Raw genomic sequence first — 13,669 nt, 5'->3', positions numbered from 1 at the left:
CAATTCCCTATTACCGAGTCTCCTGCAGACACCGAGTACACGCCTGGTGATCAGAAAAAGCACATGTCACGTGAGCAGCTGTATGGGAGCTCAGATTCCCTGCACAACTTACACAGTGTCCCTACTGGGTATTCAATTCCTTCTGCCATAGTCATTTCTAGGATATCTAGAAGCAGAGTATGTCTTCCTGGGATGGAGGCAGTCTACTTTCTAATTTTAATAACATTCCTTCCCAATGCGTGATTGTTTTCATGTCTCCAAATTAATAGTCTCAGATATATGACAAAAGGTAAAGATGGTGCTGTTTATACTGTAGGCAGGTCAACGATAGGCCACATGCAACGATAGACCACAGCCATGTGGCTGTGGAGTTTCAAGATTTTAGGTGCAAAGATAAAAGAAACCTGAGGCTGATCCATTCTGTAAGAAATATCAATGAATAATGGGTTTAATTCTGGAATTCAGGGTGATGTGGACAATGAGTTTTTCTTCAGAACAAAGATTAAGCTGAAGAGAGTAAAGGTATTTTGAGATAAATGATTGAAAAAAGTTTTTGGTGACAGATGTTCTCAGGAGAAATAATACAAAGAACTGGCAGTCACTCCCAAAGGGAACTTGTTCTTGGAAAATACAGCTTTGAGGAGGAGAAAGAACACATATTGCTGTCGTATACCTGAGATAATACCATGCTGAAGAAACACTGAACCTGTTCTACCCCAGTTAGGACTCAGACCAACAGAAAGGAATTGCACAGCCTTAGATTTCTGCTCAAAGTAAGAGGAAATTTTTAATAGAGTCCAAAGTTGAACTGGGGATATTGTAATAGACTACTGAAGTTCATCAGGCATCTAGCCAATAAACTGACATGGAATACTCATAAGGTGTTTAAATACTTAATTGAGGCAGATAATAAGAATGAGAATGATGATTAAAAAAACAATGATAAGCAGACAATAATAATATTGTACTTTCTCAGGCACAGAGGATGTGCCTGGCTTTGTTTAAGCAGATTATAGAAAGAGAGGGATTGTTAAACCTTCCCAAACAGTTATTTCTCATGTCAAACAATGAGTAATGGGATCTCTGGACAACACGAGGAGACTCAGCAAAAGACATCATTCCTAGGCCCCATGTCTCTGTATGGTTGCTCAATTTAGAGCTAATGGCAATAAAAATGGGGTCATAGTTTGACGATATTCATGATGTAATATTCATTTTGTCAATTAAAACTTTCAGTTAAACACGGAGATATCATAAAGAGCATCCTACACAAAAATTTTTTTAGACTCCATGGTTTCAGAATAAATATCCTAAAACATGGTGGCATAAGAGATGACACTTTTATTCTCTCAGTGTCCAGGGACGACAAGTGAACATCAAGTATTCAGCAGGGCCCCAGGGCTTGTGCAGCCCTGTCACTGACCAAGGCCTTGCAAAATTTCTCTTGGCCTCTGTTTAGTAAAGAAGACAAATGGACTTAGGTTTTCACCTTTCCTAAGGCTTATTCAAATTCATAAACTGGAAATGGTCATGGTCACAGTAGGAATTAATTGTCTTGTCGAATCAAAAATCTTTCAGCAGAGACTACCAATTCTGTAAACAGAATAAGCCATAATGACACTTCCAAACCACGAGCTAACCCCGTGCCTACCTCCCTGCATCTACAACTGCCAAAACCATAATGTGTAAAAAAGGTGCAAGCCTACGACATACTCCAATTAAGTCAAAAGTATATAAAGAATATTGGTGTAGAATTACCTGAGGAAAAATTAAAATTTGGCATAATAACACTGGATTTAAGATATAGACCTGTCAGAAAGGAGCTTTAAAGGAATGTTTCCCAAAAGCATAAAACCATCCAGAGGATTTCACTTGCTGTAGACCCGAGACACACCTAGGCAGACAGTGATATTCATTAAGACATTCATCATCTTTGTATATTGGATTCATAGTAGACAGAGATGAAGGTATAGAAGCAAAGCATGGACACCATATTCCCAAATAATTGGTTACAGCTACAAACATTCTGGCTGGTGGGGATAAGGTGTTCCTATGTGATACCTGAGCTCTTTTGGGGGAATGATCTTCCCTGTCCTAGATCACTAATGTCTAACTCTCCTTGGCTCGCTTGAGGTTACTCAAAAAGAAAAAGGACACCCATTAAGATTTCCACTAAACATAGAAACACTGAAGAAAGTCTGTTCAGAAATAGGTAGAGGCAGTTAGGGAGGTTGAGAAATATCTGAAAGTGTTGCCTGTTGTGGGAGGCAAGATTAGGAGCTGGTCTGACCTGAATGGTCTCTGTCTGGGAGGGACCACACCCAAATCCCGTAATCCAATCTGGCAATTAGAGTGGATTAGAGGACTTTGTGCCTTATCCCAGGGCCCAAAGCCATGAAAGGTGGAGGTGAGGGTCACTATCTGACATTTGGAAACTGGCACAGTGAGAGGAGCATCCCTTTGCGACCCGAAGCTCCTGGTTGACTGTATCTTGTGGACACTGTTTCTGCAGACATGGAGGCTGCCCACCTCCACCCCTCAGAGGAGCCTCAGTTCAGCGTCTCTCCCAAACCCCAGTCATGCTGGTCAAGGAGAGGCGGTGCTGAAGTCCACGGAGGACCCTCTGTGCCCGAGAGGACATCTCCTGCATCAAAGACGCTCTCCTCCCCGACTGACCTGTTGGCTCCCGCATCAGCAGGGCTGCCTCCCACCAAGACGCCTCTGAGTTGGAAGAGCCTTTCCCAGGTGGGAGCCGGGCTTCAGAACATGGGCAACACTTGCTATGTGAATGCGACCCTACAGTGTCTGACCTACACAGAGCCCCTCGCCAGCTACATGCTGTCCCAGCAGCACGGGACCACCTGTAGGAGGCAGACATCCTGCATGCTGTGTACCCTGCAGGCTCACCTGACGCGGGTTCTCTGCCATCCTGGACGTGTGCTCCGGCCCCTGCCACTCCTGCTCGCCGTCTTCCACAGACACAAGCAGGAAGATGCCCATGAGTACCTCATGTTCATTCTGGATGCAATGCAGCAAGCATGCTTGCCTGAGGACAAGCCTTCAGACCCTGAGTGTCCTCAGGACAGCACCCTCATCCAGCAACTCTTTGCGGGGTACTGGAGGTCTCAAATCCAGTGTCTCCACTGCCAAGGCATTTCGAGCACTCTGGAACCTTACCTGGACATCAGCCTGGACATCGGGGCTGCTCACAGTGTCAGCCAAGCTTTGGAGCAGTTGGTGAAGCCCGAACTGCTGGAAGGTGAAAATGCCTACCATTGTAGTAAGTGTCTGGAGAAGGTGCCTGCGTCCAAGGTGTTGACTTTGCACACTTCCCCGAAGGTCCTCATCCTGGTCTTGAGACGATTCTCAGACTTGACAGGCAACAAAATGACTAAGGAGGTGCAATATCCTGAGCGCCTTGACCTGCAACACTGCCTGTCTGAGCAGAGGGCAGGACCCTTGGTTTATGTGCTCTATGCCGTGCTGGTGCACGCTGGGAGGAGTTGCCACAGCGGACATTACTTCTGTTTTGTAAAGGCAGGAAATGGCCAGTGGTATAAAATGGATGATGCTAAGGTCAGCACCTGTGATGTGACTTGCGCGCTGCGCCAACCTGCCTATGTCCTCTTTTATATGCAGAAGACTGATCTGGAGAGAGACCTTGGGAGGGAGTCAGTCAAGGAGGGAGGACTCGCATCTCCCGAGGCAGACCCCACAGTGGTGGGTGAGGCCTCAGGAGAGCCGGCAACCGATCCTTCCGTGAACCATCCTGAGTTGGAGGAGCGTGGGGAAGAGACCTCAAAGCAACAAATGACATTAGACCAGTGGAGATGCCTCCAAGAATGCAACCGCCCTCAGCCTGAACTCAATGTCAGGAGAAGAGAAATTGCTCTTCCTGCGAACGCAGTCATCTTTCACCACTCCAAATACAGACCTGAGACGCCGAAGAATCATTCTCAGGCGACCGTCGACCTGCTCACCACTGCGGCTGGGATGCTCCCACCTCAGGTGGCCGGTGACGTGCCGAAAGTCCCGCGTGTGCCAGGGAGAGCCCGACCTACCAAGAGGACGAGCAAGAAGGGACAGAGGTCTGGGGAAGCAGTCCAGGGATGTGTCTCCTAACTTTGGTGCACATGGGCGCACACACCCACACACACAGCGTCACTCACTCACTCCAAACCCGAACACAGTCCCATACTGGAATTATTTTGTGTTGTGTGAAGTGTGTGTTCTGTATGTATGGAAGAACCATCTATCTGGTGTGTTCATGGGATATGGCCTTCAACTGAAACTAGAGGACACTGATATTTAAACCTGGGTCTTTGTCATGATCTTATATTGGGATAGTGTGAATTTCATATGGGGTCTATCCAGGAACCTGCCTCTCCTTCAGCCTTGGGGAGAGTGGGGGCCACTTGCAGGTGAGAGGCAGTGAGCAGTCAGGGTTGACAGTGGATATGATGCTGAGGACCTGGGGTTGAAGTGAGTATGTTTGACCCTCTCGTCATGGTCCCCACTTCCCAATGCTTTTCTTCTATTTATATTGAAAGAATATTTGTCTGAACACATAAGTATGTGTTGGGTCTTGCTAGCGATGTGTCTTGGTCATTGCTTGGAATTTGTAGGAAGGAAATTAAGTGCTTTTTTTTGGGGAATAACTGCATCCAGCCTGATTGAACCACAGTGATTTTATTATGTTCCCTCACTCTCTCCCACATTAAGACTGAAGAGAAGCAAACTAACAAGGGCTCTTATTCCAAAGGGAAACGCCCAGCCTCCCACTGAACATAACTTTTTACAACTATTTTGCTACCATCTGCTCTGTGGCACCTCCTGACCCAGAAGCAGTGGACTCTGGATTTCAGACCAGTTCAAATTCAAATTTGGACCTGGGTTGATACCTCTGGAAAACAGTGCCAAGTTCATGAATCTAGCAAAAGCTTTTTGAGGTCAGGTTATAGTTGTTCTGTGTTATCATTTCATTTCTTACAGAGGAGTTTGACAAGTTCTTTGTAGAATGGAAATTGTTGCATGACCAGCAAACGCCTCTGAGTGTGACCGTAGATGTGCAGTTGTAACATCACATCATAATGTTATTTTCACTCTGTATCCAAACTTGGACATGCCACCCTTACTGGAGAGTAAGGGACAATAGGATCTGTGCAGAAGAAATCAGGCTTTTTTGTAGATTTTCATGTACCTAAGACAGATTAGAGATATAAAGTGTCAGGGTTTCTTTCATGTCTGGGAATTGTGTTTCTTATGGCCAATACAGTTTATTGTGTCGTAAAGAGTGAGGGAACCTGTGTGCATGTCTTGCCAAGAGTTCCGTAAGAGGACCTGCAGGTATCCCCGTCCTCTGAAGACTGTCATAGGGAATGAGACAGCTCATGGACTCGGGGACTTGTCCTCCACAGCAGAGGACCCTGAAGAGGTGTCTGTTGGAATGAGGATATGTCCCCACCTGGACTGATGTGGTGAACCAGCAATTCCTCCGCTGAACTGGATGGAAACCGTCAAGTCCACAACGTGCTGGGTGTCCTGCTTTTGTGCGCCTACACATACACTCCCCCCACTACACAGATGCTGCAGTTTTTCTTTAGGTAAATCTATAGGAATGTCAAATCGTGCTTCCCTATCTAGAATGTCAAGTTTGTCATAGTGAAATCCATTTTCTAACAAATGTAGGGAAATCATCCTGGCAATTTGTAACCTGGTTGTAAACAGAAATTAACAAGTTAATCTGAAATTGTTTATAAATGTCTGAATTTCTGATTTAGAAAAAGATCCCATCCATAGTTTTGCAAATTACACCATGTTTTCTTCTAGAAGACATTTTCTGTACTTGTTGATATTATTTCTCTCAAATTGTTATGTAGAATATTGCATCTGCTTTGTTTCTTTTTGCTCTAAAATATTATTACGAAGTTGTGTGGTTTTTTATTCTTAATAAAAAATTCCCACATATAATTTGGTGTGCAGGCTTTTTCTCCCCAGTATTTCAGAACCTTGAAACAGTTATTTTATTTCCAGGCTGGCTCCTCACAGAGGCTTCTTTGCCTGCTTCCCCTGAGTGGAATTCCACAGCCACCTCTAGGTCACCTGCAGCTCAAATTCATATCCTCCCCCCCATGGGAATTTCTCACTCCTACTCACTGGCTCAATATAGGGGAAGCGCCAGCAGCCATTTAAGAGGAAATGCAATGGGACATAGGGACATTATTCTTCAGGGTCTCTTCAATTATGAGATCTCTGAACAGGAAGATGCTTGTATGAGAAATTAAGGGGGAGGGAGTAGATTGAACGAGAAGCACACCATCTCTATCCAAGGCTTGCAGAGACCCCTAGGAGGGATGATGGGAGATGGTTGGATAGCACACTGTGGGGACTGTGGAGGCTGGACAGTCAGCAGATGGATTCTCTGGTTAGGTGTCTGGACGTCAATGCTCATCCTGTCCAGGTATCCATTAGTCACTCGAGGGGTGTCTCTCTATATCAAGATCTATTAGTCATGAGGACAGACCAAAGAATCTGTAGAGCCTCCCACAGAACAGATTCACGAGTTCTTTTTCTTTTAAAGATCGATTTATTCATTTATTTATTTATGATAGACAGAGAGAGAGAGAGGGGCAGAGACACAGGAGGAGGAAGAAGCAGGCTCCATGCCCGGAGCCTGACGTGGGACTAGATCCCAGGTTTCCAAGATCACGCCCTGGGCCAAAGGCGGGCGCCAAACCACTGAGCCACTCAGGGATCCACAGATTCGTGAGTTTTTTCCTGAGAAACTGGAATTGCCAATCCTGGATGGAGTTCTAGGGGGACCTCATAACTGTTTCCAGGCTACAATGTGTTGAGACCTGGCTCCATCAACCTGTGGCAAAATGTCAGGCTGGAATTGTTTTCACAATAGAAATCTGGGCTGAAATTGGGTTTTGGGGACAGCACCAAGGGTAGATTCCGTGGCAGTATATGGAGGTTTAATCTGGGAGGCCACATCCAATCAATGATCTGTGAGCTTGACAAGGAGGGTAGGTTCCTGGCCATGGTGGGTGAATGTAAGCAGAAGGATTTACCTGACTCCCCTTCCTGAGCTTTTGTGTTGTCCAGCAGGAGAAAACAAAGTCAGGACTTTTCACAGGTGATATCTTAGGGCATGTGTCTCGTGGCAGGTTTGAGCTCAGGCAGGAGACAGGAAACAGCTTCTAGGGAGATTGCCTCCTCCCGTGAGGTGTGCATCATCCCATTACCAGCTGCTCCAATAGAAGACACCACAGATGGACCACATCTTAGCTCTGCCTCTCCACTTCATAGAAATCAAGCACAGTAAAGGCATGGAGATGAGAACAATCCATAACACAGTGATATTATTAAAAGTGCTCATCTTAATGGGAAAAGAACCCCACCCCTGCGGTGATTAGGGGACATAAAATACATTAGCCTCCTGTTACCAGAGGGCAAGATGAGAAGGTTTCAATACAGTGTTTTAGTTTCTTTTGAAGAAGCCATTGCATTCACTCTTCTGGCAGTGGACCGAGCTAATCCTGTCTTCAGAGTGTAGGATAGAGGGGTCATTCCTCAGCATCTTAAAAGCCATCTACGGAAAGCCCACAGCAAACATCATTCTCAATGGGGAAACAGTGGGAGCCTTTCCCCTAAGATCAGGAACAAGGCAGGGATGGCCACTCTCACCCCTACTATTCAACATAAGATACCTAGGAATCAACCTCCCCAAAGAGGTAAAGGATCTATACCCTAAAATCTACAGAACACATAAGGAGATGGAGGGAGACACAAAGAGATGGAAAAATATTACAAGCTCACGGATTGGAAGAAGTAATATAATGAAAATGTCAAGGGTACCCAGGGCGATTCACACATTTAATGCAGTCCCTATCAAAACACTGAGGACTTTAGAGATTTGGAACAAATCATCTTAAGATTTGTGGGGAAATAGAAAAGACCCTGAATAGCCAGGGGAATATTAAAAAGAAAACCATAGCTGTCTTTAAAATTTTTAGTGATACTTTGTGTGATACACGATTTGGAATATATGTGGAATCAATACATTTTGTTGCATTAGGGCTTTTTCCATTTGGAGACATCTCAGTAAATCAGTTCCACATGGTGGCTCTAGCATGTTGGGGCTCACATGCTAGCGATCACACAGAAGCAAAGAATTGAAGGACACATGGAACCTGAAGACTCCATAAGCAAGGAAGGGAATTCGGGGAGAGAATGGAATCTTAAGAAATCCCTCACGGAGGAAGAGCATGGAGTGAAGACACTCTGGGTGCAGAGACGGGAGACGGTGGTGGATAAGGAAGAGCCCCGCTGTCAGGAGGGAATCCGATGCTGCCAATTCCTTCCAATGTGGCTGCTTTTGCCCTTAGAGTGTTCTAGATAATGTCTGCTTGAGGGCAACCTCCCAACTCAGTGACATTTTCAAGACTTTTCCAAAAATGTGGTTTGGTTCTGGGGTTTTCTGTGCACAGTCTGGATCCCTGCTCAGTGAGAGGCTCCATCTCACTCTCCAACTGGCACAGATCTATCCCCTTAGCTCTCTACTCAGTCTGATGAATAAATAAAATTTAAAGAAACCCTGATATTTTCTCCACAAAATTCAAACTGTCTCATTATTTTCTAATAACTGTGATTCATGAATGTTATAATTCATTCTGAAAGGAAATAATGGAAACATTAAATGCATGTATATGTGACCAAAGTTTGAAAGAACACGAGAACGCTGCCCAAATCATAAGAATCAGCATAATCACACATTAATTACCTTTCAACAATGCATTAGTCAATCGTGCCCCAAAGGAATATAATTGTTACATAGCACCCATTAGTTAACCTCAAAACCCACATTCATTCAGTTGAGAATATCTTTCTGAGGTGTCACCCAAGGACCAAAATTGGAGTGGAAGTGATCTGAAATCCTGTGCCCACCTCTTCTTTGTCAGGAGATTGTCACACAGACGGATGACAGTAAAGTGTCTGGACAAGTTAGAGTTGCTGGGATATGGAGCAATTCCCTGCGGGAGATGGGTCCTTGCCAGGCACCTGCTCTTCAGTCAAAGGTGGGGGTGGATTGTGAAGGGGCTGTGATTCAATCAACATGATCTAATCAGGCAGGATGCATTTAACTCCTGAAATATAAGCATTTCATTGCCTCTTTGCATTTCCAAATATTATCAAGCACTGGGTTTATGGGTTGACTTCTCAATATATATTTTGTGCCCATAATTTCCTGAAAAGAAGTCTGTCGCCATACAAGGCTGTAGGTCATCGACTTACACGGTAGTTTGTCATTTCTTTGTGTAGGTGCCCTGGGTTTTCAAATCGGTGCTGGTTGTATATGACCAAACACATTGCTGCCAACACTCCACCCACGCTGGTTTGGACAAATGGTCTTTCAATATAAAGAGAAGATAAGCAATGGGATGAGGGATGCATGAGGACATGGTCAGACATGCTCACACTGACCCCAGGTCCTCAGCATCATTTCCACACTCAAAGCTGCCTCTCACTGCTTCTAATCCTTTCACCTTCAAGTGGCCCCATTTTTCCCCAAGGCTGAAGGAAGGGAGGATTCACCCAATGTGCATCCAACTGTGCTAAATCCATCTATTACTAATATCCATAACCTATACCTGTTTGTTCAGATAACTCTGTCGTCTTCCATATCTGGATGAGAGTGGATTTTCCTTTGGGAAGATAGGTTTGGGTTTGGTTTGGTTGTGCTTGGTTGTTTTAGGTTTGGTTTGGTTTGGTTTTTTGATGGCAGGGAAGCAAAAGACAAGTGAGGTGACTAGAGGGGGAGAACAGGCCTGCTCAGGACTTCAACTAGCCTTTCTCCCTGGTCTCCCTGTGCACATGGATGGAATCCCCTCCACAGCGCATGAAGTCCTAATTGTGCTGGAGAGCCCAGCATTAAGGCCCTTTGCTCAAGCCTGCCTGCCTCCTCACCCCTGTGCCCTATATTCCTGCAAGTCCAAGAATTCTTAGACTACTTTGCTTGTTCCAATCCCAACATGCCCCCGTGAGGATAGACCTTCGTACCTTTGGACCTCTGGGATTTTCATAGGCTTCCAGAAAGTAGGGAATATTTCTTTTCATGTATGCATCTCTTGAGGGCCCAGGAAGCCTCATTTTCCTCAGAAGCCATGAGATAGCAATACGGTGGCATTCATGGGATGAGACAGGGGCCTGGCTCAAGGGGCCAGACTCTGATCCGGGTCACATAATGATTGCATGAATGGGAGTTACTTAGGGCTTGGGGGTGGGAGAAGGATCCCACACTGTGGCTTTTCTACTGCCTTTTGACATTTTAAACCCTAGTGTGCTCATAAAGGAGCTCCTCTACCCTCCACCTACAGGCATCTGCACAGAGAAAGGGAACACCCTTAAGCAGATGCTCTGGAGTGAGAAAAGAGCAGTCAGTTGTTTTTCCAAAAAAGAACAAAAAAAGAAAGAAAAAGAAATTCTCTGAATACAAATATGGAAGTGCTTGGTTTGGTTTGTTCTCATTTGGCATGGTGTTGTATTGCTTTGTTTCCATGGGCCCATATCAGAGATATCCCTGAGAAAGAGAGACTGAGAGAGAACAAGAGAGAGAGAGAGAGAGTGAGAGAGAGAGAGAGACACCGTGGCCTTGGTTTTGTGGTATTTAGACGACTTGTCAACCATTGCCTCCTTAGGAAATCATCAGGAGGGTAAAAAATCTCCTTGCCCAGGTCTCAGAAAGGAGGCATCATGATCCAACATTAAAGTGGGATCCAGAATATGTATAGAGGGAAACCACCCACTCATCCCATTACAGACCAATGTGCGACCCAGGGCCCATACAATACACAGGGCTCCCTCACAGGGTGCACACGGTCAATGTTCCCTATGCAGTACTTCACGAAGGAGACTGGGTGTGCAGGAGACCCTCAAAGTCTACAGATTCCCCAAAACTATCAAGCTGTTGTCCCGTCTCAGTTAATTAAGGATGGAGGAATTAAATTAACTATAGAGAGTTTCAGAATTGCTGAGATTTAAAAAAAAAAAAAAGAACACAAAATCTTAAGAAACACATGGAAGCATTTCATCGGTGCTAACATTTTATTAAGGGAAATAAAACACTACACACAAATCTAAATTAACGCTGAGAATAACTGAAATGCACAGATGAAATATTGCCCACCACAATTCCCACAAAGCAACCACCACAGTCTAGAAAAACTCATCTCAGGAGAAAACAATATGTCCATTTGCAGGGCCCACAGTGGGTTCTCGATGCCAAAACCCCAAAGGCACACATGTGTACACCACAGACACATTAACATCTTAGATTCTATTTCCAATGGAGTAACAAGTGCTGATTCAAATTTCCCTCCATTTATTGGAAAACCTATTTGCAGAAGAGAAAATTGTCATTCCAGAGGGAAGACTACCCTTTGCCACAGCACACAGATTTCCCTAAAGAAAAGTGCAAGGTGTGTTTTCGGGGGTGGGTGTCTGTGCATAGCCCCAGAGGCATGAGAGGCAGCACGCTGTGGACCCGGGAATTTCCATGCAAAGCAGCTGAGCAAGTGCTGATTCCCCACATGAGTCCAGGACGGGCCACATCCTCAGGTCCTCAGTCACCCTGTCAGGGTGCAGTGGGGTGGAGGACAAGGGTCCAAGGCCAGGAGCAGGCTCATTCGCTCTCAGTGTCTTCTGAGGATGAGGACACCTGTAGGTCACCGTGGAGGACACTCCAGGGGCCACAGACACAGGCTCCGTCCGACAGGTGGGGGGCAGGAGGGCCCTGAGCAGGTCCTGGCTTCTCGGGAGGAAGAATGAGGGAGCTGCGAGGAACCGGGAGCTCCAGCAGCTTCTGTCCAATCTGGTGAAGACCATTCTCAGGGGCTGAGTGGGGGCCCGCGCAGAGGGCGGCCGTGGGAGCTTGGTGCACGTCTGCAGCGTCTCCAGGTGAGGTGTGGCAGGTGTGGGCTGGGGGCCCTTGCTCGGATGGAGGGCAGGTGTCTTCCTGGGTTGGGGGGGCTCGGCTGTGCATCCACGGGCACGTCTGCTTCCTGGAGGACACAGACTCCCTGAATTCCCCACAGGGCCTCCCTGGATGCTCCTGCGGGTGTGCTGGCTGGGGCTCCACCACGCTTTCTTTCATATGTTCAGGGTCCTGTCTAGGGGTATCTGGGCACATTTCTTGCCTGGAGTCTGGAGGGGCATTTGGGAATTGTCTGTAATGCTTTGCTGACAGCGGGACGGTTGTTCTCCTCAGGATACTTGGGTGGTGCCTGGGTGTGTCCCAGCCCATGGCCCTGGGAGCTATCCTGGGAACCCTCGAGGGAGACTCTGCAGAGCCTCTTGTCTATCTGCTGCACAACCAGGCTATCAGCCCTGTCACAGGGTTGGCGAGCCGGCTGAGGGGTGTCAGCGATCGGCACTTCCTGGGCACCAGGAGGTCCACCAGGTGGGCTGAGGCTAACTTGAGGGCTTCTGAGATGAGATGTGCAATGGAACCAGACACTCACGACTGGGTTGTCTTTACGCGGTTCCATCGGCAGGGCAGGCTCAGGGATAGAAGGCCTCCTGGTGGTGTTGACGGGCATCGGCATGTGTGGACGCTGTGGGAAAAGAGAACACACGGGACTCCATGAGTTTGGCCCCGGCACCAAGGCAAAATGAACACTCAGGAAAGAAAGAAAGAAACCGACAAATGGCCAAGACCTTAGTAACCACCCCCTCCCCCGGAACAGGGAAAGAAAAAGATGGGATCTGTTGACCTAGGAGTAGGGAATCTGGCTGCAGGGTTGTTCTGGAACAAAGGCCTGACAGGATGCTGTTGATGCACTTGAGACATGGGGGGGGGGGACACGCAAAGTCCTGCCTCACAGCGATGCTTCTCCATTGGACCAGCTCTTCGATCCGTTCTGCTCATGAGGCAATAGGAGTCCTGCTGCTGTAGTCATGGTGGCAGCTCCTGAGAGGGGATGGGCAGGGGGGTAATGTGTCATGAAGGACAGAGGCATGATCTCTGAGGATGGTATGTGCTCCAGGAGTGCCCGCCAATGTCCATCACATGCCAACGAGCCATGATTCGCACAAATACAAGGCATAAGGCAACATAATAGGCACCAAGGAAAAAAAGGGTGCAATGACCATGCTACTCAACTGCCACTGGTCAGAGAGGAAGTGGAGCCCCGCCTCCCCCAGGAGTCCCGTGGAGCCCAGCGAGTCCCCAAGGGCACAGCCCGGGAAGCAGCACACACTCACCCTCACATAGTCACAAGATTCCGTGTCTTCCTTCCAGGTGCACTTCTGCCCCTTCGGGGTCTCCTGGGGAACCTGTGGAGCAGGGCCTTCCTCTGCTCGGCTTCTTGCCTGCATGAGAAATCAAAGCATGGAAAGGAGAAGGAACTCCCTTCCCTGGCTTCCAGCCTGACACCTGCTCAGGGCTTGGGCCAACCTGGTCCTTTCCCTCCTCAGCCACTCTCCGCCCACCTCTGCCCCACTCTGACTACGGTGACCTACCAGGTCATCCAGGCAGTTTGTTTCATGCAGAGCCTATGAGAGAGTCTGCCTTGGCATGTGCCAAGCTCCATACATTCACTGGTGCAGGGACACTTGTCCAGCCACAAACCCCACACCAAATCAGCAGGGACAGCTCCATCACCCAAAT

The 13,669-nt window shown here is 47.1% G+C and overlaps 1 protein-coding gene across 1 annotated transcript; it reads left to right on the top strand.

The window, feature by feature from the left end:
- Positions 1 to 2,514: 2,514 nt before the first annotated feature.
- LOC140605417 (ubiquitin carboxyl-terminal hydrolase 17-like protein 6) lies at positions 2,515 to 4,122 on the top strand. Its single transcript, XM_072777675.1, has one exon. It carries the CDS (start codon positions 2,515 to 2,517, stop codon positions 4,120 to 4,122), a length of 1,608 nt encoding a protein of 535 aa, XP_072633776.1.
- The last annotated feature ends 9,547 nt before the right edge of the window (positions 4,123 to 13,669 follow it).

This window comes from Canis lupus, chromosome 15 (assembly GCF_048164855.1).
Source record: "Canis lupus baileyi chromosome 15, mCanLup2.hap1, whole genome shotgun sequence".
In the NCBI taxonomy this organism is placed as follows: Eukaryota; Metazoa; Chordata; class Mammalia; order Carnivora; family Canidae; genus Canis; species Canis lupus.
The sequence above is the reverse complement of the archived record's forward strand: the minus strand, read 5'-3'. Positions and strand labels throughout refer to the sequence as shown.

Excerpts from the sequence above, each read along its gene's own strand:
- LOC140605417 (XM_072777675.1), top strand. The coding sequence starts at position 2,515 with ATGGAGGCTGCCCACCTCCACCCCTCAGAGGAGCCTCAGTTCAGCGTC.